Source organism: Amblyomma americanum, chromosome 6 (assembly GCF_052857255.1).
Source record: "Amblyomma americanum isolate KBUSLIRL-KWMA chromosome 6, ASM5285725v1, whole genome shotgun sequence".
NCBI classification, from domain to species: Eukaryota; Metazoa; Arthropoda; class Arachnida; order Ixodida; family Ixodidae; genus Amblyomma; species Amblyomma americanum.
The window spans coordinates 29,218,738-29,238,500 of record NC_135502.1 but is presented as its reverse complement, the minus strand read 5'-3'; the positions used below and the strand labels follow the sequence as shown (position 1 = coordinate 29,238,500).

Genomic DNA, 19,763 nt, shown 5'->3' with positions numbered 1-19,763 from the left:
TCTGGCTTCCCCTTCCCCTCCTTCCCTCTCCCCACACCTCTTCCGGCCGCTGCGGCAGCTGCCTCCTTGATGTAAGCGTGCCCTTCAATACAGCAGCGGATTCGAGAGCTGGGTTGCCAGCAGGGAACGCAAGTGAACCGTGACGCGCGCGTCCATCTAGAAATGAACGATGCGCTTTCATATAGTGAGAGCGGGGCTTCGCGTGTTCTAGCAAATGAGCGAATCCTATAGGCAGTGTATACGGCCTCCAGATGTAACTGGCGCTTGCTGCAACCGGAGAAACCCGCTGCTTGCTGCTGCTTAGGCTGCCAGCTCCAGGTGCTGGGTGGCAGGAAAGGCGAGGGAAGCTGTTTATACGACATTATTTTTTGTCAGTTTAACCAGGTCGTCGTGTAGCGGCGGCGGAAATGTGTACTGTTCGAGATAGTGAGGATGCTGCCCGTGTACGATCGAGACTGCGCTTACAGAATGGAGGCCATGACCAGCGGAAGTTTTTATGGCCGTATTTCGGTTGGGGACAACTACTATCATGTCATAGAGGCGTTGTTCGGAACGTGTCAGATTATTCCCAATGAGGAAAGCGCATGTGGAGCCTGGCAGTACTTGACATTGTAAGCTGTTGTAGCAAAGTTTTCCCGCCTATGCGTCGTGCGACCCCCACCAACATGGAATGCGTGATTACGTGACCGCCCCGCGCGCAAAACCCGTGCCACGCGCCTCGCGATGACTTCGTCATCGTCAGGTTTGGTGCGTGGACGCTACAAGATGCTGCCGAAATACTCGGGACACAGTTATAAAGGAAAATAAAATATCCTGAAATGACTGGATGGCGCGACCTCCTGCGCGCCTGCGCTGCAGCAGATGTAGCAGATGCAGCAGCCGCCAGACGCTCTCCGACAGGGGCATGGACACAGCCTGGAGCGCCGTGCTCTGAACGCTGCACGCATGCCGAAGGCCAGAACCACGAACGTGCTGCGGGTCGAACATAAAACGAATGTTCTCGGGATGCTGCCCGTAAACATGCAGGACAAGATACTCAAGTCCGTGCTAACATATTCTTCACACCATGAAGCACTCATAGCTTGCAACCCTCCTACATAATCGTCACCCATTCATTCGGGGCAGCAGCATTCAATGCAAATGCTACAATCGCAGAAGCACTATGTGGACAAACTAGCGCTGATCACGACCATTACCACAGAGGTAATCGCCCTTTACTTTCTTTGTTTTGTGTTTTTAATAAGTTTTTGAAAGTTGCCGTGCGCAAACGCCCGGCAGATCTCGTACGATTCGAACAAAGTTCACGGCCGTGAACAGTATGAAGTAATAGCGAACAATTTTCGGCGGAACTGACGCAGTATAATGGATGCGAGTCTGTATTCCACGCAGTTCGTCGGCTAATTTCTAGAGGTTCGAACATAAGTACACTTTGGCTATGAGGCACGCGAATATTTTGAGAGGTCACTTAAGTTTCCTTCAGGTGCACACAAATCTCATTAACCACATTGTTTGGCATTTCTCCTGCGACCGACCTAGCACGGGATCAAATCGAAGCGAATTCGCGATCGAAGGCACAACAAATTACCACTGCGCCACTATGGCGAGCAAGCTTCTTTCCAGGGCTTCCGCGTTCCATAAACTTACACAGCCGACGGCAACTCTCTAGCTATTTTCTGGTCTCCCAACCCCCGCACTACGCCTATTACAGACCGGAAACGACAGCGAAAAGTACGCGGCAAGAAATGAACCAGCAATTCTACCCAAAAACACAGGCTACTTTAGTGTAACCGAAGTACGCTTTTCAAATCCAATGAAATCAAATAAAAACAATCTTCATTCTGAAAGTACAGTCCTCAGCGCGTCTGTATAGAGCGCTCAAAAGGCCAGCATTTGGCTGCACGCGCGACGACTGCCGATAACGCCGGTTTCAGATTGCCTGCATTTGAGCATGCGCCGCCACACTGATGACACTGCCTCCATCTTTATCGCCACGCAGGACCGCAGCCCCGATTGCAAACGATCGCCGGTGAAAGCGCTGCAGGCCGCGAAACCAAAGCCGAAATAACACGTTTGGGAAAATTCTTGCTGCAGGGTGCGCCAAGACGTGTTATCTCGGCTGGCCTTTCGAGCGCTCTAGACAGACGCGCTGACGACTGTACTATCATAAGCGAATGAAACGCGAACAAGAAAACCGAGGTGGCGACAAGAAAACCCGAACCAATTAGGTCCTAGAGAGGATATACAAGAGAGGTTGATTAACACTTCTGAAGGAGAGTCCTTGCACCCTCAGGTGCAATTACCTTCCACTAGTATTGTGCTTACCCTGGCTAAGAGCTTCTTATTTTGCTGACCATAGCTCAATTGTCTCGTTCACGTCTCATTTCTTGCTGATATTACAAGTGAATACATACAAAATATTTGGACCCATAGTCTTGCAGGTACAAACGGTCCGCTACAAACGATATTTCATCAGGCAGCCTTAATGAGAACAAGCGAGTAATCAAAAACTGCTCGGAACAAAAATACGTGCCAAGGAGCAATTTAATCTAGCCGAGAAGTACAAGCAAAAACAACGAATCGTATGAAAGTAAAATAAAAGTTCACGAAAAGACAAGAAAAAACGGGGTTCAGCTAATGTGCTTCCTGACTTCTAATAAAGAACAACTTGCAATTAGCTTGAAGTTAGTTGCAAGTTTCACGTTGATAGACAATACATTCCAAACTTCAAAAATTGAACCAAGCGTTCCACTATGCATTCGAACAGGCAGGCAGATTGAAACTGCCACTTAGTGTATGTCTCGCGTTACGGGGCGAGAGAAAAAAAAAACGACTGATTGATAGGGGAGAGCTGGTGTTATTAATATTAGTGACCAATACTTATAATTTATAATTACTCATGGACTCAAAATCCAATTTTTGATTTTCCTGATGCACCTTATTTTTGCCGTGATCTGAGAGGACACATGTAATATTACTTGCAGTGTCATTGCTCTCTTCTTCAGCTTCTCTGTGGCAAATAAATTAAGCTGAGTATGGCCCATAATTCGCACCTTAAGCTCGTGTGGCATTGAAATAGCGTAAAACACAAAGAGCGTAGTACGCTGTACGGGAAATACTGGCTTGCTTTGAGAAGTGCTTAGCAGCTGAACGCTGGATTTTTGCGTACCTTTTCGATCGGTTCTTTCCAAGACAACTGTTGGTCGAATAGGACGGCAAGGTGCCGGAAAGAAAAAACGTTTTTGAGTGCTAGTATGTTTACCGATAAGCAAATCGTATGGGGGTCACAGTGTCTTCGAGAGTGAACTGCTGGACTGCTGTGACCACTACGTGACAATATTTAGTTTTTCTACATTTACTTTTAATTTATTATTATGAAACCAAGCCGATATATTAGATATTTCAAACGCTATCATATCTTGTAGGCCTGACGGCGGTTCATCCGTGAACACACAAAAAAAGCAATGCAATCAGCGTACATTAGAACCTTTGAAAACTGAACGACTTGCGCGAGGTCATTCACGGAGATACAGAACAAAAACCCTTCAGTAACCCTGAAAGTCAAGGAAAAAAGCACTACTTTTTGTTTTCTTGCTGGCAGGCAACTTGCACAGAAGTGTAAAGAATCATTAGTAATCCCACCGGGATTTTAATTTTTCAGGTTTTCAGAGTGACAAACGCACTCAAATACCTCATTTATGTCGAAGAACACAACTATTGCAAGCTAGTTCTTGCGAGAGCTGTGTTAACAAACCCATTTATAAAGAACCTGACGGTCACGGATATCGCCTTCGTTGTATCCGAGGTTGGTAGTGTAGCGAGTGCCCTTTACATTTATCTCTTTGCTTCCGTGACCGTCGTCCCTTGTTAGCAAGCGTCCAATTCGTGCCTATATGTTTGTTTCTGTGAGGGGTCCTCCCCTCCGTTTTACTACCTTAGTGGATGTGTCTTTTTTGTTCGTAAGTCGAGAGGCGCGCTTTTTCGACCCCGCAGCCGGGTGTCGTAATATCCCACGCTTTCCAAATCGATGCACTGAAGAAAAAAATTGGCAGGGGCTTAACGTGGCTGGTCCTGGAAATCAGCTAAAAGCAAGGACGCTTGCTAAGCGTCCGATGCTCGTCCATGGCAGATCCGCTACACGCTCGCGACAGCCGTTGTGTACGTGCCCAAACGACCACGTGGCTATGACGTGTATCACGTCACCCCATCGATGTTCTTAAGGTCAAAGGTCAACTCAGAGATCACTTAACTTCAAAGGTCAGAGGTCAACTTAAGTTCATGGGCCAAGGTCAGAGGCCAAGGTTTCGACACCATAACCGTACCACATATGGTCATGCACGGCTAATGTGGTTGGGCTGAAGGTCGTTCAAGGTCATTCGCCGGCCTACGCGACGGCTGATTTACCTAGCGTAGTGAAGCTTTTCGCTTCAAAAGGGTGTCGCATGAGTGTATTCGGCTCTAGTTGTATGTTCCCGAGGCTGTTTACTAGGCAACCGAAAAACTTCTTATCGTTTTCGACGTCGCCTGAAAAAAGTAAACTCCGATGCAGCAATAACTTCCCCACGTGCTGAAAAAAGATCTAGTTTTAAACAGCTCATTCGGGGTTGTCTGTTGTTTGACTAATATGGGCTCGTCAGCAGCTGAATCAAGCCGCGGAATACGCCAAACCTACGGGAATATCAATGTAATTGAATGCACTACCAGACACTGATTCCAAAATTTACAGGACTGCACTTCAGACTGCTTATGAGCGGAGATGTGAAATCGTCTCTCTGCCCTCTCTCCCTCCATTTTTCATTTTATTCTGCCCTTTTGTTTTTGTTACTTTATTTTTATTTTTACCTTTTCTTATTCTTAATTTTTATTTTTGCTTTTTATTTCATTACATATATGTTGCTTAACTACTGTTTCTTTATGAACTTTTGCATTTTTTTTATTTACCATAGAACTTAAGATTGACAGTTCGGGCGGACTACTTCCGCCCACAAACTTCCGTCTACACTTCCGTCCCCGCCACTCATGAGCCAAGAAAGGCTTAAGTTGCGCCTTAAAATTTTAGCTTGGCAGGTGTCTGCCTCCTTGTTATGCACCCCGCAGTCGCCGGGCACATATGTTGGATGACGATATCTTGAAGGCGGCAACAGTCGAGGGCAGCAGTCATACATGTGGTGAACTCGCCCTGAGCTGCCAGATTCAGGATGAAACCATGAGACTTCGCCTGCACTGCATTGGGAAGTCGTTCGAGTTGAGCAAGTGCCCCCCCCCCCCCCCACACTGTCGGATGCCAACACATAACGACGAGTGACGACAGCCTATAGCTCTTCCGGCACTGCAAGATATCCATATTCGATTGCTCAAGTGCCCACCAGTGACGACATATGTGTTCTGTATGAACACATATCCAAACCTACCCTGCTTGACATTTGCTGTCAACCCTGGGGCCCTGTGCTTCACAAAATGAGACCTCGTCTATCTTCACGCAAGACCACCATTTCTCCACGCCGCTGCTCGAGCTATGACCGCTGTGAAGGCGCAGCACGTGTGTATTAAACGTGCTCATTATTCCAAGGCACACCCCAAGCGCTTTTCCAGCACCCGAGACAGATCTGTGTCAATGTTCGTTTTGCCCATTTAGCTTCAAAAACGGTGAGAACTTTTTGGCTTTAAAAATGGCACAAAGAGTCACAGGGATAGAGCACAAAAAGCGGGATTGGGGTCTGAAAAACATTACCGCAGACACCCGCAAATGAGAAAAATTCTCGCACTCTGTTTCTATTTGCATCTATCAGCGGGGTAATTGACGTTGCCGTCGCAGTATGTCACAGCGCAAAGCTTTCATTGTTCACTTGCTGGCGCATGAGATTTTAGCAGGCAAGCCGGGTAGTTAATGCGCTCGAGTATGTATGTACTTTATGCGGTCATGTGAACACGCTGAGCTTGGTCCATGATGAGCATTTGTGGGTGGTGCTCTCATACGAAGAGGGGTCTGCGTAAGAGCTGTCGCTATCACTTGTGACACGGGAAAGGGTGAAAAGTTTGCGTGTTTTCCCGCTGCAACCTTTTCTCTGCTCGATGCCGCCGTCTTGGCACCCGCTCATTGCCCGATTCCACGCACCGAGCCAATACAAACAACGCGAAGCAGTCCTTATCGCATCAGCGAGAGTGGTAGAGCTCTGAGCTGCTGGCTGCCCTCTCCATTTCGAAGTCAGACCCAAGCACTGAACGCGCTCACCGATCTCACCTTTCTTCGCGGACTGCGGCGGCGGCGCGCCCTTATCAGCGAGCGTCTTCGCCGTGGCTAGCGGGGTTCCTCTTTGAGCGATACCCGAAGCCGAGTGCGCGTCAAACGTTGAGAGGCGCGTGTTTTGCGTCTCGGGGCGAACGTGTGTACAGCTGCGAGTCCAAGGAGTCGCAAGACGCGCGAAAACCCGACCAAAATGGCATGGCAGGACAACTTAGCCACCGTCCTGGCGTCTCACCTGGCTGCCATCACCATGGGTGGGTATGCAGACCATGCATCCGCTGTCTGGCGATAACACCAGGAGCAGTTAAATGGCGCACGTTGTCAAGCGAATGGCTTCATCAGAGCTGTAGAGATGAATAGTGCAACTCAGCGCTAGAGAAGCAAGAAGTTGACAACAAAGGCGCCCATCGGTATGTGTTGTTGGGCGAGTTAATCCATTATTGTTATTCAGGCAGAGTTCGAACTAAGTATAACAAGGGCAGCACAAAAGTTACCAGCACAAGCGCTTACGTTGTCGACCTTTATTGTCCCCGTTTTTTGCTCAGGTCGAGATTTTTACCTGCATAACAAGAACGCAGGATCTTTGATCTTCCGTTTCGTTGGAGGCAAAGTTGCATCCGGAACAGTGTTTGCGGCTCTTAATAAGTTTATAATCAGTTACTTCTCATTTCTTGCAATTAGAACTGAGGCAGTTGTCACTTCGTTTTGGACGTGGTGCTTAACCAAGCACGAACGGCGCGAAAGCTGTAGGATGAAACATTAAGCATATCCACAAAACCAGTTGCCTGTCTGGGTCGTGTACGTGTTTCTTCCGCGTTCCTTACTGCGCAGTTTGAACTTCGTGCAGCAATAAACGAATTATCCCAGGATATATCACTGATGCAGTGTTTATAATAACAGCCAGTTAGAGTGTCATTGTCGAGCACTTAAAACTATCTCATTCCGCGAGTGCTTCTTGGCGAGGACTATACTGTAGGAGGCATTTCGCAGCTCTAAGCAACTTCAGCGAGTGTGTGAGCCTGCAGCTTCGCGTGCAGCTATCTGCGCCGGACATGGTACAGACTGTCAACCCTTTTGAATGATGCCTGGCATCATTCTCGATGCATTTTCCGTCTGCTGTCGACACATGGTCCGCGCGATATCAACGTAACTTAGCCGCCATGGTGGCTCAGTGGTTTTGGAGCTCGGCTGCTGACTCTAAAGACGCGGGTTCGATCCCGGTCGCAGCGGCCGCATTTCGATGGAGGCGAAATGCTAGAGTCCCGTGTACTGTGCAATGTCAGTGCATGGTAAAGAACCTCAGGTGGTCGAAATAATTCGTAGCCCTCCACTACGGAGTCCCTCATAGCCTGAGTCGCTTTGGGACGTCAAAACCCCATAAACCAAACCAAATTTAACGCTCAGCCGCTGAGGCCAACAGTTCTGAGTGTGAGAAGTCCCCCTCAAGAGCGCCCTACCGGCCAGATGATTAAGCTGCTACTAGGGCTACTCCTGCTGATGCTGATACTGATACTGCGACTATCAATAGCACTACTACTAGTGCTACTGATACAGCTACTACCATTGGTGACATAATAAGAAAAATCAATTAAATCTCAAGCATAGCCGACATTTAGGCTTGATGGTACAGAATCTTGGAATGACTGTAGCGCAGTAGAGTGGGAAAAGGGCGGATAGCAAGGAGGCGACACAGGCGCTGCAGATTCCAAGAAATTGTTAGCACTGTCAGCTAAGAAATTAATTTGAGGGAAGTTAGCGTTAGTATTACTGCTTTCTGCCCTACATTCCTCATGCGCGCTGCAGTGTGGGTAAAAAGTATTGCCTAAACCTACATCGCTAAACACAAAACATGTCAAAAGGAGCGACACCACACAATCGCTGGTCAGTGCTTGTGGTGGGCCAGTCTTTGTGTCGTGTTTTGTGCTTTGCGCTATAGAGTTAATTAACTATAGTGTGAGCAACTAACCCGTGTGATAGATCATAGTCCCACATACTGCTCAAAGGCTGTCAGACCTTTCTGACGGTACTGATGGCAGCGTTGGTTGCGTTGCAGTGTGCGTTCCCTCGCTGGTGGTGCAGGCCACGGTGACCCCGTACAACCAGGGCTTCGCCTGCGGTGACCTTTCTCTGGCGCATCCGGCGCGCCGTTCCCAGATCCCGCCTTCGATGCTCTACGCGGTCTGTTTCGCGGTGCCCGTCGTGCTGGTGAGCGACTTGAGATGGCCGAACGCTCCACTCCGAATACCGTGTTCTCGCGCGCAGCGAGCAGTTACTGAGTACTAGTCGGCACCTGAAGCAAGAAATGCAAGAAATTACTTAATATAAAATGAACGACTATTGATTTCGAGTTGACTTGAATTTTCGACTCGCGATGTGAACCATAAAGTTACGCCTCTGATAATTACCTATTGCCACAGAGAAAGCGGCGAGTCGGGCAAAATGTACGTGAGGATATACGTGAGAACGAAATATGCGTGAAAGGCGAAAAACAAAAAAACTAAGGATTTTTTTACGTGACATGTCTCAAAGGAAGGAACCACATCGATTCCGACCAAGTTCTAATACTGTAATTTCCAGACTAGTCTGCACCCGGTGTATACAATAATTGGTTTTTGGGGAATGGAAATGGCGCAGTATCTGTTTCATATGTCGTTGGACACTTGAACGCAGGGCTCAATTATCGTTAAAAAAGAATACTAGATTGTCCGCACCCGGTATATAGCTTGCAGAGACCGAATGTAGTACAGTCCGCGATCCCACAAGGGCGCCGAAACGTCAGTGGTCTCTCCCTCGTTTCTTAGTCACGTGCCAATTCTTTGCCAAACGCTACGAAACATTATGATGTATTAGGAACAGTCATGAACAGCATCACCCAAGCTGTTGAAGGACAAAAGGGTTATCATATTTATATCGACAAAAGGGCAGGCATTGCTCTCATCTTTTTTTTTTTTTGTCGACCGCAGAAGTCTAGCGGTGGCACCGAGCTCACAATCTTCCGTACTGCGAGGCGAAACACACTGCGCCGGCCGAGATAAGCAAGACTGCGGGTATGCCTTACGACGTAAGGCACCAATGATCAACTTGCTTTATTTTCATTGTGGGTTGTACGGAGGATACGCACGCTGTTCTTCGAATGGTGACAGCTCCTAGTGCCAGTAATCAGGAGTAGAACCAGTCAGCCGCACAATTGCAACAAACGTAAACTTAGCACGATGATGTACGTAAAAAAGTTAGTAACAGTCATAGCTGCTTAATATAGACATGGCACGTTTTAACAGTAGATTTTGAAAACAAAATCACTGTATAGTCTGCACCTGTCCGCACAACTTATAATTTTAACATTTCAACATGCGTAGTGCACGGACTGTATACACCTGAAATGAGGATGCATGGACGTCTGTAAATGTCGAGCTCAGGGAAATGCGGCCGCTGCGGCCGCATTTCCCTGAGTGTGAGCCACGTTGGATGCGGAAAAAAAATCAAATATATTGTGGCATCTGACCTTTAAATCTGGGATTGCCATTAAGCATGAGTAAGGCATATGAGCAAACTGATGATGCTGATGTTACCCTTTTTGTGGCAACGCACAAATTTTTGTAGCGCCGGCAGGCGAAGATCACGAAATGATTCGAAATATATGTGAAGATATTAAGCCTTTTACGGATCCTTAGCATGATAAAATGCGATATTCTTTTTTCATGCTTAATTTACATCTCTGGAGGCTTTCGGCAATCCTTTCATACCGAACTTCGGAGAAGCCAACAGAGCTTCATGACTATGTTAGAACGTGACTGCAATCATTTCTATCCTCTGCGTGCTACACCGGGAAGAGCTCTAGTTGCTGCGACATCGTAACAAGATAGTGTTGGTCCGAGCAAACGACACCATGCTTAATTTTTGACATAGTGGCTGACGAGGAAAGACCTTAAGTTCTCTTCATCAGTCGCCATCATGTTGAATTCACTGCAGGACAAACGCCTTTCCCAGTGATACCGAACTGCGCTAAACGCGACCATCTCCCCTGTTCCGCCAAATAATCTCACCTTCCCAGGTCAGCTTGGGCAGCCTACCAAAGGAAAGGAAATTTGGTGGGGAGGCAGTAATGTTCGCATGCTGCTAAAATAATTCTGCAGCGTCCCAGGTCATTAGCCCCGCCGCGGTGGCTCAGTGGTTAGGGCGCTCGACTACTGATCCGGAGTTCCCGGGTTCGAACCCGACCGCGGCGGCTGCGTTTTTATGGAGGAAAAACGCTAAGGCGCCCGTGTGCTGTGCGATGTCAGTGCACGTTAAAGATCCCCAGGTGGTCGAAATTATTCCGGAGCCCTCCACTACGGCACCTCTCTCTTCTTTTCTACTTTCACTCCCTCCTTTACACTTCCCTTACGCGCGGTTCAGGTGTCCAACGATATATGAGACAGATACTGCGCCATTTCCTTTCCCCCAAAACCAATTATTATTATTATTCCCAGGTCATTAATAATGCCGCGAATCTTTGTACTGTTTGTTCGATGACGCTGAAAGCAGCCGGCACGCGGCGTTACCATTTTCTTTGTGACGAGCGATGCGACCGTACTCATCTCGATTGATCGCGGCCAAGAGCAACTGCTTTCACATTTTTCATATTGTTGCAGTTGCTTTTGGCTCCTTATCTCTAAGGTTGCCTGCTTGCTTTAAATTGAGCGCGGCCTAGAAAGGCAAGATTCAGTTCGACGACCACTGATCACTCTTGTGACGCCGCCACCGCCTAATCATCAGCAGCAGCAGCATCAGCCTGACTACACCCACTGCAGAGCAAAGGCCTCTCCCGTGTCTCTCCAATTAAGCCTGTCCTTTGATAGCTGTTCCCACCCTATGCCTGCAAACTTCTTGATCTCATCCGCCCACCTAACCTTCTGCCGCCCCCTGCTACGATTGCCTTCTCTTGGAATCCACTCCGTTACCCTTAAGGACCAGAGGTCATCTTGCCTTCGCATTACATGCCCTGCCCAAGCCCATTTCTTCCTCTTGATTTCTGCTAGGATATTATTAACCCGCGTTTGTTCCCTCACCCACTCTGCCCGCTTCCGGACCTTTAACGTTACACCTGTAATTTTTCTTTCCATAGCTCGCTGCGTTGTCCTTAACTTGAGCTGAACCTTTATCGGCTAAACACGTTTCTTTGTGGACGCAGGCTTTCCAAATAAACTGTTTTGTTTTAGAAGCCCCTTACGCTGTCTTTCTGATTGCCGTCACTATTACGTGACAATAAACAAAACGTGCTCACCTTTTTCTGTGACCGTTTCACAATTTGCACAAGAGAAGGAATCGTAAGCGGCTACTAAGGTTTCCGCACGTGCTACCGTATAAGGCCAGTCTGACAGTGAGATCCATCCGTTGCGTTCGTGTGCCGTCCCAGATCTTCGTGGTGGAAGTGGTGCGGATCTTGAGCCGGGTGCCGGAGCCAATCAGCGGAAGAGGCGGGAGCTTCTTCTCTTGGCAGGTGCCGGCGACACTTCAGGTGAGCAAACGGAAAACGGTATGTAAGAACTGCGTAAGAAACGTAGCCAATGGTGCGCCCCGAGCAAACCAGAAAAAAATAAGGGTGATGATTACTGAGAAAGATAAGATGGAGCGAAGTACGGGTATTGTAGCAGAACGTGGCATGAAAAACAAACTTTTTTCATACGCACAAAGTGTGCGTATTTAGGCAGATGCGTTAAGTGTAATTGTGAGGTTAAGTTACAATAAAATTCTTATAGATCTTGCGCATTTCTCTGGCGGAAATCCAGTTTCTTTCTTGCCCTACCGAGAACGCGTACTCCCAAGGCTGGCATAGGCCACGCCCATTTAGCTCTGACCTGCACGGAGCACATTCTTCATAGGAACCACATACCGGCCCACCTGTATAACGGACAGGAGCATGACACTTTCAGCTTGTGACATACTGAGTGCGTTTATTCCGGACAAAATCATTAGAATGTTTTAGCATTGGTATAGTGGTATTCACGTGACGTCATGGGCGCCACGTTGTTGTCCGGCGCGTAGCTTCAGCAGTGTAGATCGGAACAGGAGGCGAGAAAGCCGGGAGCCTTTCGCAGTGCCCCACGGACAAAACAAAATGGCGGCCGCTGTGACGTAGGTGAATAAGCACGCGGCGGCGAATGCCCCTCAAAGCAGACCCTCCAGCCAGTGGCGTCGACCGACTTTCATGACATCGCAGTTCTCTTGAAATCGCTAGTAACTGGCAGGTGTCTCCATGAAATGAGATAAAAACATCGGCGTCCTGACAATCGATCGATGTCATTGGCTGGAAGACCTCTTTTTAGGGACATCTGCCGGAACATTCTTGACTATGCGCATGCGGAAATGGTTCCGAGGCGCTTTGGGCATCAGCAGCTGGCCTGTACCGGACCGTTCTGCGCACGCGCATGCGGCTGGCGGTCGCGGTACGCTTTAAAGCTAGGCCTATATGCTACAGATTTCTATAGTAATTAAGCGTTGGCAAGAGGGTTGTTGTTTAGGATGTTCTGAAAGAAATACATTTCTTACTGGCTACAGATAAAAGATTTTCTATTAGTTATTAGTCGTCTGCCATTCTTCTTACTATGCTTGGAGACTGCTGTTAAAGTATAACATTATGGGAAAGAGTAGGAGACAAGTCGTTTATAGAAATTATTAATAATACCGGAGCGAGAACATTTCCTTGTGGTACATCTGAGGTGACATTAGCTATCGAGAATTTCTAGTTGTTAATTTCGACAGACTCAGTGAGGTCATTTAGGTAATGTCTAATCCATTCTAAAATGGGGCCAGCTCCTATTTTTAGTTCGAGTTTTGTAATAAGTTTGATTTGCAATATGTGGTCGAAGGCTTCGAAAAGAGCGCCGCGGTGGCTCAGTTATGTTGCTCACCTGAAAGACGCGGTTTCTATCCCGGCCGCGGCGGTCGCATTTTGATGGAGGTGAAATGTAGAGGTCCGTTTACTGTACGATGTCAGTGCACGTCAAAGGACCCCATGTGGTCGAAATTTCCGGAGCCCTTCACTACGGCGTCCCTCACAGCCTAAGTCGCTTTGCGACGTTAAACGCCCATAAACCAAACTAAAACCTTTCGAAAAGTCGAAGAATATACGTGCACATTGTTTTGGTTATCAATACCGAGGAATATTTGTGCGTTAGTTGAGTAGAAAATGTTCAACTCAAAAAACCGTTCTGGAGAGGTGTTATTGGTGCGTTTTTTTTTTTCTAGATGGGTTCTTATGTACTGAAAATGACGTGTTCTAGTGGCTTTCATACTTAGCTAGTGACATTGACCTAAAGATTTAGGTGTCTAACTTACCTCCAGATTTCTGTGTTAGTGTGATGTTAGCTGTTTTTCATTACATACGAAGGGTGAAGGACTATAAGAAATTGTTGAAGGTATTACTAGGAATTTTGCTACTCATTCGGCATATCTGCACAAAAATATGCTAGATTGGTAAAAGGCCAGGGTCCTTTATTAGTGTCTACATCCAGAAAAAGGTTTAAGGCTCCAGCTTCAGTTGCAGTGAGAGGTCCGAGTTGCTGGTTTGTGCAGGGGCTTATACGAGGTAGATTTCCTTCGTCTTCAGTGAAAACAGGACATAAGTAGTTATTCACTATGGTTGTCGGATTTCTGTTGTCCTCCCGAGACACCTGGCTTTCATTTCTTGTTTTATGACTCACTGAACGCCAGAACCCTTTAGGGGATTTTTTAGGAAATTAGCAAGTGAATTTATAAAGCAATATATTTTAGGTCTTTTTATCCTGGATTTCAAATCATTTATTGCTAAGATTAGTTTGTCCGATTTTCGTTGCGACAGATAGAATTTCTGCGTTTTTCTCAGTCGCTGTCGAACCTTTCGTTCACCATGAATTAAATATTGAGCCATGCATTAATTATATTTTGCGACTTCGTAGTCTTGTTAAGTACGCAGCAAACGACGAAACTGCATTAGACCTGCGCCACAATGTTTCACCGTCTGTGTTTATATCATCTGGCAGTCGTTGGAATGAAGACAGTTCGTGAGAAAGAGCACCGAGTATGCCATTTTCTTCAACTCTTCGCTAGTCCGAATAGGCTATTGTTGATCGCGATAATGGTGCAACATCATGACGCGGAACAGAACACATCATTAGCTCGGAGTCAGAGGAGTAATTTCTACATTAACTTCATAAGAGGGGGAATGATTACTGAATAATACCAAATCTATACTGTTAGAATGTTGTTTGTGAGAGGTCCCTTTCCAACAGAAATTGAAAATTGGTTTTGGGAGAAAGGAATAGGCGCAGTATCTGTCTCGTATATCGTTGGACACCTGAACCGCTCCGTAAGGGAAGGGATAAAGGAGGGAGTAAAAGAAGAAAGGAAGAAAGAGGTGACTTAGAGGAGGGCTCCGGAATAATTTCGACCGCCTGGGGATCTTTAACGTGCACTGGCATCGCACAGCACACGGGCGCCTTTGCGTTTCGCCTCTATCGAAACGCGGCCTCTGCGGTCGGGTTTGAACCCGGGCACTCCGGATCAGTAGCCGAGCGCCTAACCACTGAGCCACCGCGGAGGGTTTTCATACAGGTTACAATTCTACAAGTTACAATTCCTGGATATTTGATTTTTGCGTGGCGCAAAAAACAAAAACGTTTTCTTTTTAATTGTTCGAAACTTCTTTCGCGCTCTTGGTCGTCCACTCAGCAAACTCTGCGGACGGTCGTAAACTGCGTTTTTGCCAGGTGGTCGAAATTATTCCGGAGCCCTCCACTACGGCACCTTTCTTCCTTTCTTCTTTCACTCCTTCCTTTATCCCTTCCCTTACGGCGCGGTTCAGGTGTCCGCCGATATATGAGACAGATACTGCGCCATTTCCTTTCCCCCAAAACCAATTATTATTATTATTATTATTATTATTATTATTATTATTATTATTATTATTATTATTATTACATGCCTACAGGTCCTTTATGGGTTGCTTGCTCCGTTCCTGTTCGGCGCCGCCGTGACGCGGCTGCTGACTGTGGTGGCCAAGTACGGCGTCGGCAAGCTGCGGCCGAACTTCCTCACCCGCTGCGGCTACGAGGTGTTCACCGAATTCTGCTCGCTGGACAAGCCTCACAACTTGTACCGGAGCTGGTTCGTGTGCCCGACGACCACTGCCGTCGAGCAGCTGGTGGACATGCGACTCGGCTTCGTGTCGGGACACGCCTCGCTGGCCGCCTACGCCATAAGCTACATGGTGGTGAGCAGCGCCATCTGTTGGGCCTATTTTGGTGATTTGCATATTCAAGAACGCGGTCATGAAGGGTCGTCAACATGGTACTTCCCTCACCGTACAATATGTGACGGTTTTTCAAGCGCAAATGCTTCACTACGCTAGTTAAAGCAGTCGTCGCGTAGGCCGGAGAATGACCTTGAATGACCTTCAGCCCAACCACGTCACCCGTGTATGACCATTTGTGGTACAGTTATGGTGTCAAACCCCTGGCTCCTGACCTTGACCATTGACATTTAGCTTACTTTGAGTTGCCCTGTGACATTTGACCTTTGGCCTTAGAACATCCGAATGGGTCGACGTGAAGCCACGTGATTACATCCAATGTGGGTGTCGTAAGGCCATGTGATACCACGTCATAGCCACGAGGTCGTGTGGGTATATATAGAGTGGCTGTCGCGAGCGTGTAGCGGAGCTGCCGTGGACGAGCCTCAGACGCTTAGCGAGCGTCCTTGCTTTTCGCTGAATTCCAGGGTTAGCCAAGTTAATTGAGCCACTGGCAGTTTTATGATAGTGACGGCGATCACTTACAAGGTCCGCACAGCCACTCTTCTGAGTCCACGGTGGCTTTCTTTTCATTTCAAGTGAAAGGGTTCTTGCGCTTTTACGTCTATGCAAAAATTTATTAGTCTATTTGAAGACATGAGTTTGTCGGATGTCCGTCTGGTCGGGATGGTACATTGATAAAAAATAAACGTCGTTGAGAAAACGCTTCGGCTCTCTCGTGGAAGCCTTTTTCACAATGAAGAGGAATTAAGCAGAGCATTGCCGCTTTAAATACAGCGCATGACGGAACCCAGACATCTTACGTATATGGGTGCAAGATTTACATCGAAGCGATTCAGGCGTCTACGTGCTGGAAAAAAATTTAAAGGAACCCATGTAGCCATTGTTGTAATAATAATTCGTTTTGGGGGAAAGGAAATGGCACAGTATCTGTTTCATATATCGTTGGACACCCGAACCGCGCCGTAAGGGAAGGAATAAAGGAGGGACTGAAAGAAGAAAGGAATAGGTGCCTTAGTGGAGGGCTCCGGAATAATTTCGACCACCTGGGGATCTTTAACGTGCACTGACATCGCACAGCACACGGTGCGCCTTAGCGTTTTTCCTCCATAAAAACGCACCCGCCACGTGCACTGACATCGCACAGCACACGGGCGCTTTAGCGTTTTTCCTCCATAAAAACGCACCCGCGCGGTCGGGTGCGTTTTTATGGAGGAAAAACGCTAAGGCGCCCGTGTGCTGTGCGATGTCAGTGCACGTTAAAGATCCCCAGGTGGTCGAAATTATTCCGGAGCCCTCCACTACGGCACCTATTCCTTTCTTCTTTCAGTCCCTCCTTTATTCCTTCCCTTACGGCGCTGTTCAGGTGCCCAACGATATATGAGACAGATACTGCGCCATTTCCTTTCCCCAAAAAACCAATTATTTAACGTGCACTGACATCGCACAGTACACGGGCGCCTTAGCGTTTTGCCTCCGTAAAAACGCCGCCGCCGCGGTCGGGTTCGAACCCGGGAACTCCGGATCAGTAGCCGAGCGCCCTAACCACTGAGCCACCGCGGCGGGTGGACATTGTTGTACGACCCCGTTTTTTCGTGTTATTCGACCATGGTCTGTTTCCGCAGGTTTACCTGCAGGTGCGCGTTCCTTGGAGGGGATCCGGCGCCACAGCACTTCGGTGCGCGCTGCAGGTTCTCCTGGTGACATTCGCCTGGTACATTGGGCTCAGCCGCGTCTCGGACTTCGAACACTTCTGGGTGGACGTGTTGGTGGGCTTTGCCTTGGGCTGTCTCGTCGCCGCCTTCGTGGTATGATTATTCTAGTGAAAACTTATGCGTGACAGGGTCTGGCGCATCAAAGTGCTTCAGAATACGCGATTGCGACATGACAAACTTGCTACAGAAACCCTGAATTCTTTCCTAGAAGAAAATGCGAAGTTAAGGATCATAGTTTGAAGGAATTAGGTGACACCTGTTAAAGGAACTTCGATTAGGAACAGTTTAAAATTTTGTCCACTCAATTCGGTAACATTACCGAAATGTGACCCAAGTTGTTTCAATGGCTAGATAGTTTTTTTACACATAATTTATTTTTATTCGGCATTTGTAACTACCAGAGGTGCTGTATGAACAAATCTAGATAAGCTTCCTTAAGTGCATTCCTTTTTTTTCATTTTACTTGTCATAAAAAGTAGCAACTTTACATTTACATGAGCACAGTTAAGCCAACGGCCTCCTTTCATAAACCGAAAATTGCTAGCTACTGTTGTCAGCAATTCTGCATACAACCCAAGTTACCTAAACAATTGTTGTAAGAAACTGGGTTGAGTAATCTAACCATCTCGCCTAAAAGCAAGCCAGATCTCTGGGTCGGCACTCACCATCACTCATCCCACATGCACTGCTCTTCTTTTCTTTTCCGCCATGTACTCCTTCAAGTCAATGGGCGACAGTGAGTGTTCTCAGACTTTCGTTGTGAACGAAATGCGTCTTTCCCACTTGCACGAATGGGTAGAAGGGGGGGGGGGGGGGGGGGGGGCACTGCTCTTTGTGACCATGGCATCTCTGTTTCTTGGCAAGAGACATTCATCAGCGACATCGTGAGTATTGACGCCCGTCAGTTGCCACGAACTGATGTTGGGCAGCTGATGCGGTTTATTATCAGCCCGAATGAAGCGGCGTAGACGAACAACGACCAGCGAGCTCCCTCTTGACAGCAATACATATGACAGCAACACTCAAATTTTTTTACCCTGTGTTACTTTTGTCTAGCGTCGTTCATCTAAAGTTCATACTTTTGTACCCTCTTTGTATTTCGTCGAAGTTTATTTCGTTCTGCATTCTTTTTCGTCCCAGTTGGCGTACCTGTCACCTATGAAGAACTGTGCAGGGGCTCACCCGCCTGCCATGCTGCGTGGTGAAAATGGCGTCCAGGGCGCACCGTACTCCGCATTTCCGACTGCTGCTAGTGCCGTGTGACAGCGGCATCGGATTCGGTCCGCACTGCGCGTGGCAACAACAAGGCGGGACGATTTCAGCGATTTTGCAGGGTGGTGTTGCCCAACACCCTCTAGACTAGAGGGTGTTGTGTTACCGCGCCTCCGTCTCCAGCGCATGACGTTTCTTGAACTCGTTGTGCTTGACTGTCGACGAAAAAGACCGACTCGCTGCTCAGTGCGCACGGACAGCTTGAACAACCTTGTTGACCCTCCCAGGACCTATCCACGCACAACTACCTGCGCCGGCATGCTCCTGAAGTGCATCCGCTGTCACTAGGGAATAGAAGGGAACCAACGGGCTCAAGCCCTCGCTCGCGGAATGTTTGCGATCAACCCTTTCCCTGTGCCGGAATGTGACATCCCCAAAGACTAGAGGGCCGTGCACCACAATTACTAAGACAGACTCCAAGAACTACTTCACACATGCCGCCTTGTTCCTGCCCCTTCTCCACATCTCACTCACCACAAACCTACTTGCATCAAACAAGTGCTAGTCTTCTGCCTTGTGACCTCTACTTCCACCACATTAGTCAACCGCTTTGCCGTATTCTTGGGAGGTATGGGGCGCCTACCCTGAAAATACACATACATACTCGCACTGCCTATACGCCACTGAGTCACCGCATTACCTCTAGCGCATATTCCTACCCCCACTTACCCTAGCAAGGCTGGGCCGCCCCTCTTGCTGCACTACGCTCAACACTATGGCCGCTTCTGGTGGGTCACGTGACATCCGTGTTGGGCAACCGCGCAGAGCAGCAGCCTCAACAAAGCCACTTGAACCAGCGACCGGGACGTGGAAAGCGCATAAAAAAAAGTTTTCTTTCTTTGCACCATATTAGAACCCAGCTGCATGACGGCGTTCCAAGAAGTGTATGGTGTCGCCGGTTTTCTTGCTCGTTGCTCCAATATGTCGCAACGGGAAATTTCAGTGTTAACCAGCTGCACAGCAAAAATGTACTTCAAGTGAGCTTGGGAGGCTGGCAGAGACAATTGCATCTTATTTGTGGACCGTTCCGGCCTCTCCTATTTCGTCTAATAAGGGAGGTCCATTCCTCGCATCTCTTCGGTCTGAAGTGGCCTTGTAAACTGTCGTTCTCCCTGCACTCCAGTTGCGCGCCAGCTGCCACTGGACTTCGCGTTACTTAGCCGTAATTGTGGCGTCCATTTGTTAGTGATAGCTTTGCGAGATCTGCTGCGCTACTAAAGTCTACTCCATCGTCCGTAATTGTCAGCATCACTACCGCCACCATAGT

The 19,763-nt window shown here is 47.9% G+C and overlaps 1 protein-coding gene across 2 annotated transcripts; it reads left to right on the top strand.

The window, feature by feature from the left end:
- Positions 1-6,233: 6,233 nt before the first annotated feature.
- LOC144136525 (putative phosphatidate phosphatase) lies at positions 6,234-18,769 on the top strand. 2 transcript variants are annotated; one of them, XM_077668903.1, is made up of 6 exons: positions 6,234-6,495; positions 8,321-8,446; positions 11,637-11,738; positions 15,189-15,470; positions 17,135-17,317; positions 18,365-18,769. In XM_077668903.1, the coding sequence occupies exons 2-6, from the start codon at positions 8,408-8,410 to the stop codon at positions 18,485-18,487; spliced, it is 729 nt and encodes a 242-aa protein (XP_077525029.1). In that variant the 5' UTR covers positions 6,234-6,495; positions 8,321-8,407; the 3' UTR covers positions 18,488-18,769. The 2 variants fall into 2 exon arrangements, with proteins under 2 accessions (XP_077525029.1, XP_077525028.1); XM_077668902.1 differs by having other exon boundaries at positions 6,235-6,495; positions 8,295-8,446.
- The last annotated feature ends 994 nt before the right edge of the window (positions 18,770-19,763 follow it).